This window comes from Natrix helvetica (assembly GCF_964273705.1).
Source record: "Natrix helvetica genome assembly, chromosome: 4".
Classification (NCBI taxonomy): domain Eukaryota; kingdom Metazoa; phylum Chordata; class Lepidosauria; order Squamata; family Natricidae; genus Natrix; species Natrix helvetica.
The window spans coordinates 46977237-46996534 of NC_138550.1; the positions used below are offsets into that span (position 1 = coordinate 46977237).

The 19298-nt window shown below is 33.8% G+C and overlaps 1 protein-coding gene across 12 annotated transcripts in view; it reads right to left on the reverse strand.

The window, feature by feature from the left end:
* Nucleotides 1-18777, reverse strand: part of ROBO2 (roundabout guidance receptor 2) — an 893684-nt gene extending 874907 nt beyond the window's left edge. For 4 of the 12 annotated variants that reach the window (XM_081952935.1, XM_081952943.1, XM_081952934.1 and 1 more), the window contains exons 1-2: nt 18314-18774; nt 9748-9862 (exon numbers count right to left, since the gene is read on the reverse strand). In XM_081952935.1, coding sequence (XP_081809061.1) covers nt 9748-9850 — 103 coding nt within the window. In that variant the 5' untranslated portion in view covers nt 9851-9862; nt 18314-18774. Of the gene's footprint in view, nt 1-9747; nt 9863-18275 lie in introns of all 12 variants that reach the window. The other 8 variants (XM_081952940.1, XM_081952931.1, XM_081952929.1 and 5 more) reach the window with 4 other exon arrangements.
* Nucleotides 18778-19298: the final 521 nt, after the last annotated feature.

Genomic DNA, 19298 nt, shown 5'->3' on the forward strand with positions numbered 1-19298 from the left:
ATAGAAAAGGAGAAGGAAATTGCAGGATCATTGGTGGTAAAATAATTTATTTTATATGGCAATAAATTTAGCACAGCTAGCTAAAAGGTGGTTTTATATTTCCTTTTTCAATATATAAAACATTCTGGATGATATCCAGCTTAAGCATTTCAAAATCAAAGGTAAATCAAATAAAACTAATTATTTTTCTATTATTGGGATAAGCAAAACTTGTCTCATAAGCATTACAAGAAGTTTTTATTCCTTTAATCTAAAAGCTGGGACAATGGATATGTTATAGGTGCATTAAAGTGCTCTTAACCTGATTGAATTTTTTGAAAAGGCTAAAAGGTATGTAAGAGGATAAATATATTCCAGAGAAGTCTGAAATTTGTGATTCTCTGAACTGAATTATTCATGATATTTACTGAGATTAAAACAAAAATAAAAAAGTATGATAAAGAGAAAGCACAGTAAGGAGTTTTGTTCAGGATTTTTTTTTTTAAAAAAAAGAGAGAGTCTGCATTTCTATTAATGCAGTATAGTCTTACAGTCTGGCAGCAGTACACTCTTCAAATGATTGAGGAAGGCAATGCAGTTAACTAGCTATGGTTTCATAAGAATGCAAAATACTTTGCTGATATGTTATAAGGGAATGAAAGAGTCACCCAGAGTCATTTTTACAGTTGAGCAGCCTCCAAATCTCATTAGTAAACAAATAAATAGTCCAGAGTGAAGGATAACTATGTCATCTACCAGGGCATTATTTAAAAAAAACTTAGAATCACTGTGAATCACTGCAAGGTTTAGATAGCAAAAAGATGCATCCAATTTCATTAAAGAGTTATGGTCTGGGAAAGCTAAATAAAATAACAAGTGCAGAGCTACTGGGAAAAAGAGCAAAAGTTAGTAAAGGATCCCAGTCTCCCATTCACAAATTGATTGTTATTCGTAACTATTTAATCCACCATAAATCCTCTACTGTCCTGTTAAAATAGCCATTCACATATTTTAAATATTCCACATTTTTAATCTGTGCAATGAAAATCAATTGACAAATCTGATGTGAGCAATTTATATTAATTAGTTAAATTGTTTCAATTTATGCTTCATGGGAATATATTTTAAAATCAGAAAAATGAGTCCTCTTGATTTATATGGAAAATTATATATACTTTAGCAAATGTATTACTCAGATAGGCTATAAACTAAGCCTTGATAGAATTAATGGCAAATCTAGTTTCAACAAATATTGAAAGAAAACCTTGTAAAATGAATGATATGTTTACTAATATCAATCCAGCATGAAACATAAAATATATAATTTACAGGATGTCGGTAGCAATCCACTGATTATTAATAAGATTTTCCAATTAATATTGAGGCATTCTTAGTTTTGCTTTTGATAGCAGTTGTCCTAACAACTGCTTACGAAAAATTTAATGCTACCATATGTCAGAGGCAAAATATACAGGAATGCTTTACGAGTTGACACATTGTAGACTATATTAGGAAAGTGCCATTTCATATTGGTTAAAAAACTATTGCAGAAGACTATAAGAAACCTTAAAGAGGCCCACAATTCAAACAATATTGGGTAGAGTACCCAATGAATGCTAAATTCATTGCATTCATATGTATACTATACAACCTCTTAAATCAAATTTCCTCAGGACCTGTTTTGTTTTTCATACAAAATGTTAGGAAAAAAATAGAATAATTTGATATAATGCCAGTATTGGAGTATAAATCAAATCTACTTTAACTGTTCCCATTACTTGGAAAAAAATTTACCAATTGGATTAAGAATAATCCTGTTTATTTTGATCTACACTCTGAGTTAGAGATGTTGCCATCTTTGGTTTGGGATGGGACTGCCCATTCCCAGTCAATACTGGTACACAAACTTGGGAGTCCTTCTGGACTAACAGCTACTGTTCAAAGAATAGTAAGGTCCTTGCATAGGCTCATCTAGTGTACCAATTGTGCTCCTTCTGTGAGTGTGAAACAGAAATGTATGCCTTGATCACCTCATAATTGTATTACAATGCATTCTATATGGGGCTACTTTCGAAGGCTACCTTGAAGGTTCGGAATGCAGCAGTGTGTGCAGTAACAGGCACCTCTCAATAACTCCCACCAGATGCATTGGTTGCCAGTTGGCTTCCAAGTGAAATTCAAGGTGCTGATTATTACCTATAAACCCTGTATGCCAGATGCATCACGTGCTGGCCAAGCCCATGTCTGGTTCAGCGAAGAGGGGGGGGGAGTTCCAATATGTTACATGATGTTGCTATGACACCATGAGTTTGACACCTGTACCATAGGGCCTCGGAGTTGAGTCTACTTGCCTTCAATGATTTCTCCACTTTCAGTATTTTCCAGCTTAATGGGTCCACTCCAGGTTCCCTACATTAAACATTGCCATCTTGTGATTGTCAACTCTGAAGCCATTTTGGAGCATCTTTAGGGCTGCCACAGCAAGGCTGATTGGAACTGTGAGAATGGGAGGGGACAGTAGACATACTTGGGGACTTGTAGCCAAAATAAAAAATACTTTCTCCTGGGAATCAAGGACGTTCCCAGAAGGTGCTGGGGAGGCATGGACTGAACCCAAATGGAGTCGGGACTGTGACCTGGTTGGGCCATGTGATAGACATGTGGAGTGAGGAAGGGAATTACTGGGAGAAGGAATTTGGAATTAATTTGGGTAGGGAAAACCCCAGGACCTTCAGAGTCGGGTTTTCAACAGATGTGCCAATATGACATGCCTAATAAATTTGGACTTTGAGGAATGCCTTGGCCTCAGAATTTTGGTTGCATTGGATCTCTTACTTGGGACCCTGACAGTGAGATCTAGGAAGTATGCCTTCTCTGTTGTAGTTCTCACTCTCTGGAACAGCATCACCAACAGATTACCCTTCTCCTGGACACCCAGAAACCTGGTATTGGCCTGATGTTTCTTATTTGTTCAATGGTTATTTTTCTATTTTTGCTATTTATTAGATTTTTTTTCATCTGTGCTGCCTGTTTAATTTGATGTTTTTAACTGTTTTTTCCTAGTTTATACATCACCCAAAGTCTACTGTGGAGTAGCCAATAAATTTAAAAAAATAATAATAATGAACTGTAATATGTTTACTGTGAAATTGTCTTCTTTATATAAACCTTCTCTTTCTTCTGCAGGCTGATTTTTTATTTTAGTTTATGTTTAAGTTATGATACAAGAAAAATATCAAACCTTTTCAGAAGATAAAGTATAAATTAAACTAAAATATTCTAAATGATAAGTATCTTGACAGTGCCACTGTACAATTTGGTTACTAGAGGACACCTGAAGTTAGATACATCTTCATGGAAACTAATATCAGAATGTCTATACTGTTCTTATTTTCAGGACAAAGTCTAAATTTGTCTCACTTTCTGACTAACCTATCCACTAGACCCCCATGCTATATACACAAATATGTGTTCTAAAAAGTCTAATTTTTAAATTAACTCCATTATGGGAACTAGTTTCTTATTCTATAAATAAGATATTTTGCCATATGGGAAAAGTATTTAGGAGGTTATTAACTTTGCTCTTGTACAGAAGTCTGTTTGCAAAGATATAACAGTTATGAGATATGGTCAAATTAAATGATTAAAGTTCATTGATGTTTATTAGAAATGAGTGAATGTAAAATAATCACCATTCTGACTGTATAAAAATAAACAAAAGTGTAGAACAATAAACATTCCTAATGGCATGCTACCAGGATAACTTTGAATACATTGTTTGCAGAATTACCAACATTTATCTTAATTAGTGTGTACCAGATTTATCTGTGCAGGCCCACATAATGTGTTGAGAAAGCATTATTTCACATTCCATGTTCTCTAATTGAATGTAAGTAGAACAAAATATACTATAGAACTGTTTACCATATAAAACTTGGGTAATTACTTAGGCCAAATCTTATGTTCTAAGATCCCAAGCATGCATTTAACTTGCTTGGTGCATTTAGCTTGCTTGATGCATTCAGCTTGCTTGATAAATAGATATAAAAATAATGATTGTTTACTCAATGTTGAAGCTCTTGCTACCTTGCATACATAAATATAATAGTCCCTAACTCTTAAGAAATTACTTTTTAGAAATGCCATGTTTAAACACAGAAGGTTGATGCACAAAAATGCATATCAGGAGACTTGACTGAATTCTTGTGTGCTGATTATATACTTTGTTTATCAGTAAAGAAGAAAAAAAATAACCAAGTTCTTTTTTAGCTCTCACTGAAAATCAGTATCAGAAAAACCTAAGTATGACAGCAGATAAATATAGTACAAGTAATCCTTAACTTACAACAGTTCCTTTAGTAACTGTTCAAAGTTACAATAGGACTGAAAAAAATGATCATTTTTCATATTTATGATCCCCATGGTCATGTGATTTACATTTGGATGCTAGACAGCTAGTTCATATTTATGATGGTTGCAGTGTCATGGAGTCATGTGATCACTTTTTGCAACCTTTTGACAAGCAAAGACAATGGAGAGGGTAGATTCACTTAGCAACCATGATACTAATTTAACAGCTTTAGTGAGTCAATAAATGTGGCAAGAAAAGTCGTAAAATTGGGCAAAACTCACTTAACAAATTTCTCACTCAACAACATAAACCTTGGTCTCAATTGTGGTCGTACGTTGAGGACCACACCTGTATTTACTCTTATTAATGAAAATAGGGTATGGCAGATATAAACAGCAAAGCAAAACCAACTGAAATAGAATTGACTCAACATTGATTCAAAACTTAAATTAAAACAAAGAATAGCTTGCAAAATTAAATTTTAGTAAAAAGTAAAATAACATTAAGAAGATTGTTTTGCCTCTAAATAAGGATAACATGAAAATTCATGAAATTAGTATTAGTTTTTGATTGTGATTGTGTTTGGCATTCAAATGATACCATTATGATACTAATAATTAATTTCTTTTAATTACATTTCATTCGATGGACTTCCAATTTCTGTTTCTTAAGTCTCTCCTGCAATCTTTTCCTCCATTCTTGTCTTGGAAACTGTCAGTAATTTAACATTAAAATTAAGCAGTGACTTAATCCAAACAGCAATATGAATTAAGAGTCAGAACTGTTGGCATTGTTCAATGAATTTAGAGATACAATTGAAGCCACAGTCAATAATAAAAGTTGAACATGTTTGAAACAACCTATTTAGTTTACCACCAAAAAATGATGCAACATTGATTCTAAGTATAGTAGCAATCAAGAATGTTATAACTTAAACTGAAGAAATGAAAAGAAAAAAATGTTTTCCAACCTTCCAAACTTTTAGTCCCAGAATTCCCAGCAAATTTAGCTCCATATTATGAAACTACACTGTAACACAGATCAAAATTATTTATTGCTTATAGTAAATGGTATAAGCTACTTTAATATTCAGTAAACAGAATTCTGAAAACATATTTTAAAAATTAGAATTTTAAAAGGTATAGTAATAATTTTATAAATGGCACATGAAGATTCATTGTCTACAAGTGGTTTTATCCTTTCCTTTTCATACATTATTAAAACACACTTTTTCAGTTAATAATTTTAAATCCATCAGTTTTAAATATACTTAAACTATATATTGAATATATTGAGTTTAAAAAGTGGATCAAATATATTTGTAAATGAATATATTACATGCATTTATTTTGTCCCTATAACTAACACACACACACACACATAGACACACACACAGACACACACAGTATATAGTATATGTATTGAAAAATCTAAAGATAAAGTTAATTGTGACTACTTAAACAAAACACTCATTAAATTCTAAATTGAATTGCTTTATAGTCCATAAAAATTCCATTGGATACTTCAACAAATTTATGTTTACTGCAGTATAGACTCCAAGATTAGAGGTTGTTATATTTTATGCATCATTGTATTATATTTCTCCCTGCCAGTTCATTTTATTTCCATGTAGTTTTCCCTATTAATGCCAGTAAGACTGCCAAAAATATGTCTGAAAGGGCTTGTCTGTTTTGCTCTAAGTGTGTTATATTTTTAAAGGAGTTATTCATTCTTCTGAGAAATCTTATTTTTAAATGCATTTAATAATGTTTGCCTTTTTAAATCCTCAAAATATATAACATAGTGAAGCAAATTCTTTTACTTAATAATTATATGATAGAGGTCTGCTAGTACCCTAAAACATATATTCTACCTCTTATTAATATTAATTTCATCATCTTGTTTTTACTTGTATTGTAACTTATATGGCAAATGTATGTATTACATGATTCACATTTACAACTCTGAAATAAATAGGTGGAATTTGTAAGCATATTTGGATAAGTCAGTCTCTGAACAGTAGAAGAAAAAATATTTAATATTGTTAAAATGTGTGCATTTTTAAAGAAACTGAGTAGTTACTCTCTCATTACACAAACGTTATCTGTTTAGTGGGATTAAGTAGGATATACAAGTTAGCTTTTGCTTTTATGACCAACTGTCCACAGGTGGTGATGGGGGAACAGCAGACAAAAACATGTGACAGACTAGATTTTGGGAAACATATTCAGATACTCTCAGAATACATCAGAATCATCCATGCAATGAGTTTCCCTCTGTGATCCTCCACATAAGCCAAATTGAAATTTGAACAAGGAAGATAGAAATAATATTGATGCTTTTGAATTTTGATATTAAAGAAGAATCTTGAAAATATAGTGGAGAGCCAAAAAAAAACAAACTCACTGATTATTGAACAAATCAGCACAGGCACTAACTATTATATCTTCTCTACTACGTGAAGACTTAGCTCTTGTTATGCTGGGAAAGATTGTAGAAAAGAAAAACAAGAGAACATTTACAGCAAGCAGATGAACTCAATTCCAGTAGTTATGAATATATCGTGGAAAACGTGAAGGGTGAGGACAGTTCATCCTGGAGAAAATCTGTCTATGAGTGCTAAGAATCACATTGGTTGCACCTAATTATCATAAATCACTTCCCTATAAATCTACATAGGACTGGAACCTTTTGAGTAGACTTAGGGTAAATATAGTGAAATTATTCCCCATTTTTTAAAGAACACACTACTATCAAGTCAAGTCAGTTTATTTCTATATGCCATTTTTCATAAAACTAAAATCTTCTATGTAACATTCTGCAATTGATATTCTGAAAAATGCCACTTCTCTACAAACATTGACAGAATTAATATAGCAGCCATTTGGAATAGGCTTTTACATTTCCCAAAATTTAGATATTAAAAAATCTTGGTGAATTCATTGTTTAAATAGTCTCAATATATTCCTAATGCAGGAATAAACTCCCTGATTGAATTCAATGGGGAAATGCCAGTAGTCATGCATAAAAATGTGTTAAAGGTTTTGCTTCACTGATCTGAGATGATGCATTAAAATGTTAAAATTCTCTCCAGTGAAATAATATGCTGCATAGTAGGTTTAAACCTTTTGTGAGTTTAGTAAAATTCTGCATCATACAATGCATATGAGTTTGAATAGCAGTAATAATAAAATGTTTTCCGAAAAGAAAATGGACAATGGAACTGCAGTTGCCACAGCACTTTCAATTTAAGTTCTCCCAGAACATTTGCCTCTCAGAAAGACAAATAATGAAAATGGTAAATGGTGCAGTTAAAATCTATTATATTCAAGAAATTGAATAGCAAGAACATAGTATACTTCACAAATGCATTGGTGGGTACCTCAACTGTTAGGTTATTACAGCCAACAATTCACCTTTAAAAAGTGGTGCTTTTCAATAAATTGTCATTTTTATTAAAGCTAAGTAAATTCATAAGGTACAAAACTTAAATACTATGCAACTTTGTTTCTTAAGAAAATGTTCAGTTTAGATATAGATACCAATTCTTTATTTCTATTTTTCTATTATGCAGAAACTAGCATATAATTTGTGAGGAAACTCGAACATCGAAAATTGTGTGATTTTGGTATCACATTCTTTGATCTGTAGTGGACTTTCTAAGACTGGTTTCTTATTTTTTTTAATATTTTCTTTTCAGTCCAGTAATAATTCTCCAAAACTATGAATAAGAGTATAGGATATTTAACGAATTGCACACATTTTGCAAATAGTGTTGCTTGCATAATTATAGATGTTGACAATTTATACAGCTCTGAGAAAACTGACAAAACCAATAGTTATACATTTTCAAAAATAAAAGAAACACCTTCAACTTCAAATATAAAAATTAGAGGAGGAGGAAGAGGATTCCATGTCATTCAATAGTCCATGTGACTATTTACTCTTTTATTTCATTACTATGAACATAATTTTGCAACTGAATCACTAAAGTTTTGGGACAATTATTCTCATGAAAACAATTGCCTTTTCTGTCTCCTGCTCAGGGCCATTAAAACAACTACAACTCTTCACACATTGGATAAATCTGAGTTTATGTAATATTTCACAATGAATAAATCTGAATAGTTGAAAGCTTATATGGAATCAGCTTATATGGAATTCTGAGAATTTCCAGGATATTGAGTGAAATTCAAAATCGGACAATTTGGGAAGCGAAAATAGTGGCCATAGAAAACCACCCAAAATCAGAGGGCAATGTTAATTGGCCCAGAAAGTATTCTATATTTTCAAAAACTACTGAGTTAGTGGTAGAACTGTTTGTCATTATAATTCCAACATGATTTATTTTGAAAATTGCCTTAAATGTAACTATAGCACTTATTTACTTTGCCCTTTCTTCTGCTTTTTCTTCTTTACGCATGTGATCATATGACTCTTACAGAAGCCACAATTACATTATACAATTTGAAAATCAGATTTCAAGATTTCATCCTGTTTCTTTCAGAGTCAAGATGCAGTTATGCAGAACTTTGGTGCACACAGGGGAGATGGATACCGAATAATAGCTCCAGCCCATTTTATCATTGGCCATATTGGCTAGATGTTGTGAGTTTGTCAATGTTCCCTTATTAAATAAGACAAATTAAAGGTTTCATACCATGATCCAACATACTTGAAAGCAAAACTCAGAAAACATAATTTTAAAAGTGCAACTCTACAGTGCTGTTCATTTTTTCTACAAAACCTAGGCTAAACAAAATGACATCTCCAGTTGTTACAAAATATTCTGGCAACTATCTATTCACATCACTTCCCTAATCATGAATATTAAAACCATACCATTTTATCCTTCTCTTCATTGCAACACTAAAAGCTACCAGAGAATATATGAATGGCATAAATTAAACTAATATTTGGAAATCAATCTGACCCTGAAATCCTTAGTCATTAACAACAGTAATCATCAACAAAGGCATAATGATCAGAAACAGATTTATCACCCAGAGAAATGAAATAACAATTTATATAGCAAATCTAACCAAAAACCATCCCATCAAAAGTTCAATATTTGGAATATATATATTCATAGATTTTCACGGGTGTAGGTATGCTGGTCTTATTGTATTCAGGTCTTTTCCCATGTAAGATTGAGATTGTCTTGGCAACGTTTCAGCGAGGTCTCACTCACTGAAATGTTGCCAAGACAATCTCAATTTTACACGTGAAAAGACCCGAATAAAACAAGACCAGCATATATATATTTAATTTCAAACCATTAATATATTTTCTTCATAACTTTTTTAATCACACACATATATGTTTTATAGTATGTGTGTATATATATATTAATGGTTTGAAATTGAAATCTGATCAATATTGTAATTACATTAGTTTTATTATATTCATTATCTTACCTTGAGCTTGTCCATTGCCATAGTCGCTCCACAGCATTAGAGCTACCATTAAAATCCAAAGCATCCAACCAGCTACTCTGAACAGCCACTGTTCTTCACCCATTACATTATCAGACTACATAAAAAAGGGAGAAAGAATTGTTAGTTTTAAATATACATCTATGGAATGATTATAAATCTAAAAATATTACTGATATTATTATTTAAACAAAAGTCAAAGAGAATCAGTGAAGAATAAAGGATAATGAGAAATTTCAAAAATGGAAAAGTCAGTTTTTGTTAATATTAAGACTCAAGTCTGGGAGGGAAATTACATGAAAGAAAATTAATGATGGATTGCTGGAAGTAATATTTTATGGATTAGAATAATTATATCTTTAGTAATGAATGCTGTAAGCTTATTTATTTTACTCATCTTACATGCCACTTGAAATGCAATTTACAAAATGGCTAACAATCCTTCTATACACAAACAAAAACATCAAAAATAGCCAAAAGTAAAGAACACCATAAAAATGTCTATTCCACATAATGTACTCTAGATGAATGTTCATTAAAAACTGAAGAAAGGATGAACAAGATTTAGAAAGACTGGAAGAAAAATATCCTGTAGCATGTGGTTTGTTGCAAGGAAAGAATAGCTATTGAAATAAGCCATGATTATTATGTAGATGTTTCCACCCAGTTATATAGAAATCAGAGTATTGTATGTCGCTAAAAAAATGAAATTGAATACAGTGAGGATAGGTTGCATATACAAGAGAAAATAGCATCAAGAATTAACTGGATTGAATACAAATATAAGTGACATGTACAAAAGAAATACATTGATCTGGTTTAGTCATGTAAAGAGAAGCTTCAAAATCCTTGGGACCATAGTCTGAAGAGCTACCAGTTTAGCTAAAATTTCTAATAGCAAACAATATTAAAGATCAGGAAATAAATATATACCCATGTTCCAGCATGCAACATTCATCTAATTTTTATAAGCAGTTTCAAAATTCAATTGAAAAATATAGTACATTTTACATATCACAGATTGCAATGTTTTAATATATATTCTTTCTAACAATGACAGTGAATTAAGGCTGATAGGTTTTTTTAAAGATGTGATACCAGAAAAAGCATATATTAATTAATTTCTGTTAGAAATTTTTATTAGTAGGAATATAAACAGACAGATGGTGTTCAATTAGTTATTTACCTACGCTGAGATTTTAATGAATGCAAGTATGGGTAATTTTCCATTTTTTCATACCCACTGAAAGCTGATATTTTATAATTGCCAAATTGCTATCTCTACATCATTGCCAGTTTTCTATAAATATCAAAACCACAAACTCATTAAAATTAATTATTAAACTATATCATATACACTGTTTCATTTTTGTTAAACATATTTTTCATTTGGGAATCTAAATGAGCTGACATAGCTTTTTAAACCTTCATTTGCTTACTGTTGTACTAAAATAAAATATATTTATATAAGCATTCACATTTTAATATGTACCTAATTTTATATTTTTATACTTAATTTTGAACACTTTTAAAAATAAACTTGCTCGTGGCATTCTAGAAAGATCAGCCATTTTGCAATAAGGTAGAGAAAATAGTTTCATTCACATTAGTAAATAGTATCATAATTTAATACAATACAGCAATATATAATATACCATGAGTCCATGTATAGTATAGGATTGATTTGCTTTCCCCTGCTAAAATTGCACTAGAGATGATTAGTGGACACCAAACATGAGGTTATACATCCTAAATATTTTCCACTGAATGGTTGATTCATACAGCTATTTCAATGGGAGTGGTGAGGGTATCAGGAGAAGAACAACTGGACTGCTTATCTACTGGACTCTGGACAATCTGGGTAAACATAATCTTTGAGCAGAGCTACCTTCAAGTTTGAATCCAGAACAATCAAAGGGCAACCCTGAATTTCCACAAGACATCTTTCTCATACAGAATGTTCATATTGCAATGTATCTTAAATTTTTCACAAAAGTTCTTTTTTCTCTGATTAAAGACATTTTATTTTTATCCATCCTTTTAACAAATTTAGACACAGATCTAGAACTTGAACAGCTTTCCTGATTTTCTTGGTGTTTTGAAATGCTTTCAAATACATGTATACAGTGTTTAATGGGAATCCTTCAGCACTGCATCCTTGCCAGCTAAGAAAAATCAAAACTACTAGAAAACATTGATGCAAAGTTGTTTTTTAACCAGGCAGGAAAAGAAAAGAAAAAAAGAGAAAAGAAATGCAACCTTTGTTCCCTTTTTCTATCCAAAAAGCATAGATTCTTCATTGTGGAAGAAATAAATAAAGTAATCTCTGTCCCATAATCACAATCATGTGAATAACCATGACCAGGATGCACGATTCACAAACAGGTACAATCGGTACATGAAACAAAGTTAGGCAAGGGGCTCTTTTGCCACAACTGCCACATGAGTCATGAGTACAGGAGGGCCATCAATTGTTCACTGAACTGAGCAAGGCAATACAGCAGCACTCAGATTTGAAAATTATTTTTTTCCTGTTTGGGACCAATGGTTTATCAAATCCATATGCACTCATTCTTGCTAATGTTGATGCTTCCCCATCCAGACCTCTACACCTCCAGACATTGGTTTAGAGCCTCAATAGCATTAGTTTGACAGCAGGACCAGAGATGTATGATTAACAACCATCAGCAGATTGATGATATTGCACCCTGTGCCTATGTACTATCTCCAACCACAACTTCATGTAGATTATAAAACAAGAGGGGAAATAGTAGAATCAATGCTATCTTGATTTTATAATCCAGTTTCAATTTTTTTTCTGAAGTGTCTTTATAATCCACTTACTCCAGAATCTTTTGGAGACATAGGTTGATCACCCCCTCAATCATTTTCAACAGAGAAGACTGCAGCATCAGTTTTAATTAGGGTATATAGATATATCTAGCTTATTTTGCATGTGTTGCATTGTTTTCAATCCATTCTGTCTACTCTTTCTATTTAAAAAAATACAGGAAATGTTCTATTGTTTCTCTCTTACATTCTGTATACCTCTTTCACTGAGACAAAATGTTTGAAAAATCAAACAAATTCTTATAAGGGTTATGAATAAAATTCTTCATATTTACTCCAGCTCTAACAATATTTTATCACCTGCACAAATTACTGAAAAGTCTGCAAAAAAAGTAGTATAAAAATATTTTTCTTGCTGCATCACGGGAGTATGTCTTCAGATGAATTCCTGCCTACATTCTTGGAACTCATTTTTCATCACTCTAGCCAACATGTCACTCACTTCATTGCATCTGGCTTTCTTGAAAAGCCAAGGGTATACTTTTACTCAGTGAATGGAATAAGGGACATCCAGGACTAATTATATCAATATTGCCTTGAATTATTCCACAAATCAACCCAGACTTTGACAAAATTGCCTATTTGAGTGACTAGAAATAATCAAGAACAGTTATAAAATTATTCAGATAAATGTGTCCCTTGAAAATATTAGCATCCAATCCTAGAGGCTTAAACACCTTGTAACTTGGTAACACATCAGGCCACAACAAAACTCTAGACAGCAATCACTGCAATCTTTCCACCAAAATCAAGACTTCTTCATAGAATGCTAATTACCACAACTCCCAGGAAAAGTACAGCTGTTGCCTGTGTCCATCTGCTTCAGTATTCATTAGAATGATCCAGGCCCAGATACACGCTGTATAATGCAATTGTATCTATTTCTGTTCAGAGGTAAATCAAATTAAGATCTGCTCCTTTATAAAAAGATCTGCAAAGCTACGATGTCTCTGAAGTCACAATCACAACCTGACTCTTGATTATGTCATAGTGAGCACAGTGACATGATAGCATTTGCAATTTTCCTTTGCTAACTTCGCACAAGCGGTAGGAAAATCAGCAGCAAAGGTCACATTTCTCATACATTTCTCCCACCACTTTTTCTCTTGTAGAGCCAGACTACAGTGTATGAGAGCCCAGGGATCTTGTTCTCTGTAACAGCTCCCTGCTTGCCTGTACTCTGTACCGTTCTTATTAGAAGAACTAATAAGAACTATATTGATTGCCAGTGAGCTTCCAGGCTTAGTTCAAGGTGCTGGCTGTTATCGGTAAAGCTATACAAAATTTACTTCTTGCTAGCTTCAGGACTATCTCCTTCTGATGGAACCCTGCATAATCTGATCAGTAGAGGATGCCATCAATACTTATCCTAGAGTGATCATGAGGATGGAAGTGCTATTTTATGTGGCAATCCCCTAACCATGGAATAGGTTAGTCTTTAGGTTAAAACAGTTCCCATACTTTTATTCTTTTGAAATCATATGAAGACTTTTTTTTCCTATAAAGCCTTGGGGAGTAAGTTTGGAAGACAACAGCATTTTGTTTATGATTTTAAGAGATTTGTAGTATTTTTACCTTTAATATATAATTGAGTGCCTTCTACAATTGCCATAGTAGATAGTAATAGCACTTAGACTTTCCGCTTCATAGTGCTTTACAGCCCTCTCTAAGTGGTTTACATACAGAGTCAGCATACTGAGCCCAACAATCTGGACCCTCATTTTATCAACCTCGGAAGGATGGAAGGCTGAGTCAACCTTGAGCCTCGTGAGATTCGTTCTGCCAAACTGCTGGCAGCCAGTGATCTGCAGAAGTAACCTGCAGTACTGCACTCTAACCACTGTGCCACCATGGCTCTTGCATACAAGATTGCATACAAATAGTTGTAATCAATAAAATCAAAGAATAAAACCAACAGATATAATATGGGGAAAGCCTCCCAGCTCTTCTTTCCCTCAGTAACTTGTGTCAAACCATCCTCCAACGATCATCATCATTACCAGTTCCTTTTGCATGAAGTGTATAGAGCAGCAAGCTTCTTCCATGAATCCTATCTGTGATAGCATCTTTGGCATCTTTCCATTTAATGTCCACTGTCCTCAAACCATGGCAGTGACAAATATGACACGGGCTCATCTAGAATTACCACTCAGCAGCAATAGAAATACAGCTGTTATAAATTGCAATGCTTGCTAAAAGATAGTAATGCAATAAAGAAAAAAAGAGCCTGCAGACTTCCAGCTTTAGTTTTCCTAACAATCTAACCATGAGTTTTTCATCCATTATCCAACCTAATTTTTGGCTAATCCACCTGCTCCAAAGGTTCATTGTTTAATTACAGACCAAGTCCTGTAACTATCGAACTTCCTCACAGAGTTTGGATATAGATGTGGGAAAAACAGGAGCCATTCCCAAACGTTGGCCCCATTGTATTGTTGTTAAGATCCATTGTCAGCTCCTAAAATCTATCAGCCTTATTTATTTATTGCTTTCTATCCTTGGTAACTTTCTGTGTTTGGTAATTTACACTATCTGACAAGAATTAAATGGTCAGCAGTGATATAGGTTGGATCAATAGGGATAAGCAATAACATACATAAAAGATGTGAGTCTACCAAAGAAACTATACCCAAAAGACACAAATACTTGAAACATCATGTTTCTTATACGAAAGGAAAGTTGTGCTGAGAACAAGTGCAAACAATCCTTTATGCCTTGCCATCACTTTCAGTCTATTTGTACATCTTCTAAGAAAAAAAGTATACATACATATTTGGTTCCTAATAGCTGGCTTGTGTGTATATGTGTGCATGGATGGATATATTGTATGTATAAATAGAGAAACCTGTGAGGAAAATGTATTTAAATTAGAAGTATGCAATAGCAGTAAATGTTATTCACTATTGGAAAGAGACTTACTCTAGATGTAAAGACTTGTATCAGAGATATATGCTTAGTTTCAATTTCAGAACTGCATCTTTTATCACTGTAAAGGAAAAATTGATGTACATTGTTTTATATTGGTTTATGTTTAATGGTTTAAAAATAGGCGTATATTTTTGTATGAAAAACAATGCACTTTTCTTTTATTCCTCCATTTTCTGTATACAAAAGCAAAAGTAAATTTAAATACCGGTATAGACTTGCAAAGCTGCTATAAGAATACTTGCTAGAAATTTGCTGAAAAAAATAAATTCACAAGTACTTTTTGTCTTGGGAGTCAAGATGTGAAATGCATTCATTTCAGGTAGAACTGACCTGTGTACTTTGTTTCAGTTGGAGCAAATCCATTATGTGAGATCAAAGGATGGAAAACAAAGTACATTATTTTTAGGGATCTACCTCTGTATTACAGAATACATTATCTCAAAAGAGCCAGCCGGAATCTCCCTTATATTTTCTTAGAGAGCATTTGAACAAAGCTTATATTTGCTGAAGAATAAAGTTGCTTATTCAACACTGGGGTTTTGAGGTGGAAGTTATTTTATGGCTTTATAGATTTCATATTGAACCTTTGTAAAGTGACAGGAATCTTTGTGAATTGACAGTACAGATGTATATAAAGAATGCCATACAATAACATCATAAAACACAACATGTTTCATGACTGATAAGAAGGGCTGACTAAAGCAATTTTTATTGGATATTGATGTGATGAGTGAACTTTTCACACTATATTAAAGGAATTTATAGACCTTTAAGTCAACCACAGCACTTCATACATGCATGTGATATACTGAGGATTCACTATCTTTCACATACATGTCATAATCCTTTGCACCAAGTAACAGAGTGAACATTTATTTATTTATTTATTTGATTTCAACTGAGTTTTTGACTCTTGGAAACTGCCTAGACTAGTTCCTGCAGTTTTCTTGCAAGGACTTTCAGAAATAGTTTGCCATTGCCTTCTTTCCACAACTGAGACAGAGTAACAGCCCAAGGGTGACTTTATGCCTAAGAAGTAGAACTCAGGGTCACCTGATTTGTAGTACCTTAACTATTTGTCCTCCTTTATATCATTGCTCATTTTGTAACTTCTCTTTCCTTTTCAATATGGTTAAGGCTTTTATACTGCTTTTGTTCATTCTACTTCTCAGGAATAAAATCTCACGTGGGCTCTATAGAAATAAAATATTTAGCCTGGTGGTACCTAAGTTGAATAAATATCTAAAGGAAGGTTTACATTCCAAAGTGAAAACCAAAATGTCACTAATTAATTGCAATTTGGTAGATTATTCTTCAATTAGCATTTCTGATTTATAAGAATTATAACCAACACAAGTGATTAGGAGACTCTTCAGAATCAACATATTTTATATAAGGAACAGATACTTCATTCATGCAATTGTACAAATATAGCCATGATAAAATCAGTACTATAGATTAAATGCATCAGTAACATGGCGAGAAGGCCAAAATGAACTCTTCCATTACTGGGGTCTAAACATTTGCCAAAAACCATAATAAGTCTTGATTATTCAAAGTCAAAATTTAGGTCCTTACATACTAATGGAAATCAACTGAATAAAAACCTAAAACAATCGATCCCAGAGTACATACCTTAATGCTGTGGACTGTTTACTGGAAACTTAAAAGGTCTAATCCCAAGCAAATAGTCTGAAGCCTCAGAATTATAGGGGTGATAACAAAATATTATCTGTTATGAGTACAATAAGCGTTAAAGAATTATGTTCACAGAGAAAAGATGTGTAACCTCCACTGAATATACAGCTGGCACATATTTAACAGACGAAATCTATTGTTGTAATTGATATTTCTTTCCCTCCACCTTCTATTAGTAGTAAATCTATGCAATACCATTGCTTGGCATTATCCATAACCATGTAAAACACAGCCCAACAGAGAGTTAAGCCTATTTGTTTCAGTGATGCAAAACATGCCGTACACAGTAACTTGAATTCTTAAATCAGCTGTGAAAAGAATCTAAGCCAGTTTTCTCCACTACTCATTCCTTCAAATGTGTTAGGCAAAAACCTTCAGCATATCCATTTTGTAAGCTTTTGGAAGTGAAACAAAACTGGTACAACCAATACCTTCCTTTTCACTTTCTGCATTGAATTACACTTTCATATGTGCACTCTTATCTTTGGGAAGGGCTGTCATGTTTTGAAAGTTTTAGAAAGCTAGGAAACACATATAAAAGCAGAAAATGTACCTCATTGCACCACCAATTAGTAATTCTCCCTCCAGTGACTCATTTCCCCCATTAATAATGCCAGCTTCCCTATCTGAGGTTTTAAACACAGCCATGCCTCTCCTGCTTTCTCATGCCACAACAACCCTGTGGAGCTTTATTATAAGAGTGAAGAGAGAAATTAATGCAAAAACAGATAAGGAAGGAAAGTGAGAATCCACAACCTTCTTCCCCACTCACCCACAGGAAAAAGTTCTTTGCCTTCACCAAGGAAGGAAAAGCAAAGGATTAACAAACAAACAAAAGACGTTTCCCTCATCTTCCTAGTTGGTAGTGTCAAGTTATTCTAAATGCCATTTTACTATCTTTCCTTTAAATCGTGCCCTGGACTGCTTAAATGCATCCCTGCATTAAAATACTTTCCCGCAGCCCCACATTTCTCTTTCACGCTGCAAAGGGGACTCAGATGCCAGTCAGCCCTACCTCCTTCCCACAAACTGACCTTGCATCCCAATCTTAGTTCCCAGCTCTTGAGTTTACCTCAGCTTTTTTTTCGCCTGTCAGTTCCCTTCCCGATCAGAATTGGCCACGGCTGCTGAGAAAAGTGCAGCCCAGCAGTCGGCGGAAAAACAGCAGCAGCCGTCGTTGGTTGTCTAATTCAGCCTCCACCTGCGGGGAGGAGCTGCAGGGAAGCCGCCGTCGCAGCCGCACCAAACCCAGCCTGACTTCACTCACGCAGCCTATCGGACCCACCAGAATGGTTTGAACGGAGGGTCCCTTCCACCTCTCCACTACCTCCGACCAAGACCGAATTTGGAGAGTTCCTCAAAGGCTTTCCTCCAAAAGTCCAAGGAGAATTTACCGGCACAAGAACTGCCTTTTCAAAGAAAGAAGTTTGACTGTTAAGATTCTCCAAGTATAAGGAGCCCTATGTATCCACCCCTCCCCCTCCCAAAAAATCCTCCCCAGAAAAGACTGAGTCTAATCACGTTTATCTATAATACTAATAAAACAGTGGGAGAGTTTACTCCAGGCTACTATCATGGCGCTTGGAGCTTGTGCTTCTTTGAATCTTGCATACATGGAGGAGACTTCATGAACTTTTGAAGTTATTGTATTTTTAAGGGGGGGGGAGGAGAATCCTGGTACTCCACTCCCCCCCCCCCTTATTTTCCTCCTTCCTGGTCTTTTGGACTATAGCTTTCCTCCAACTGTTGCTCTCAGGTATGTTGGATATTGATCATCTTAGTTTATGGGAAATGTCAAAAATATTCTGGAGGGTAAGCTAGACTAGATGTGTTACATTAAAATGCACTATTCTATTGCCTCAGCACCTTCACAATGGACTTTTTTATCCCTTTACCTAATTTTCTGGAATCATCCATCCTGAAACTTTTTGGATAGAAGGATCTGAATTCTTCTCAACTTCCTTGATAACCAATAAGATACCTGTCAGGGGAAAAAAACACCCTGTTAGAGACCGATGAACCGTGGCTGATTCCCTTCTGCATATCTTTTGAGATAT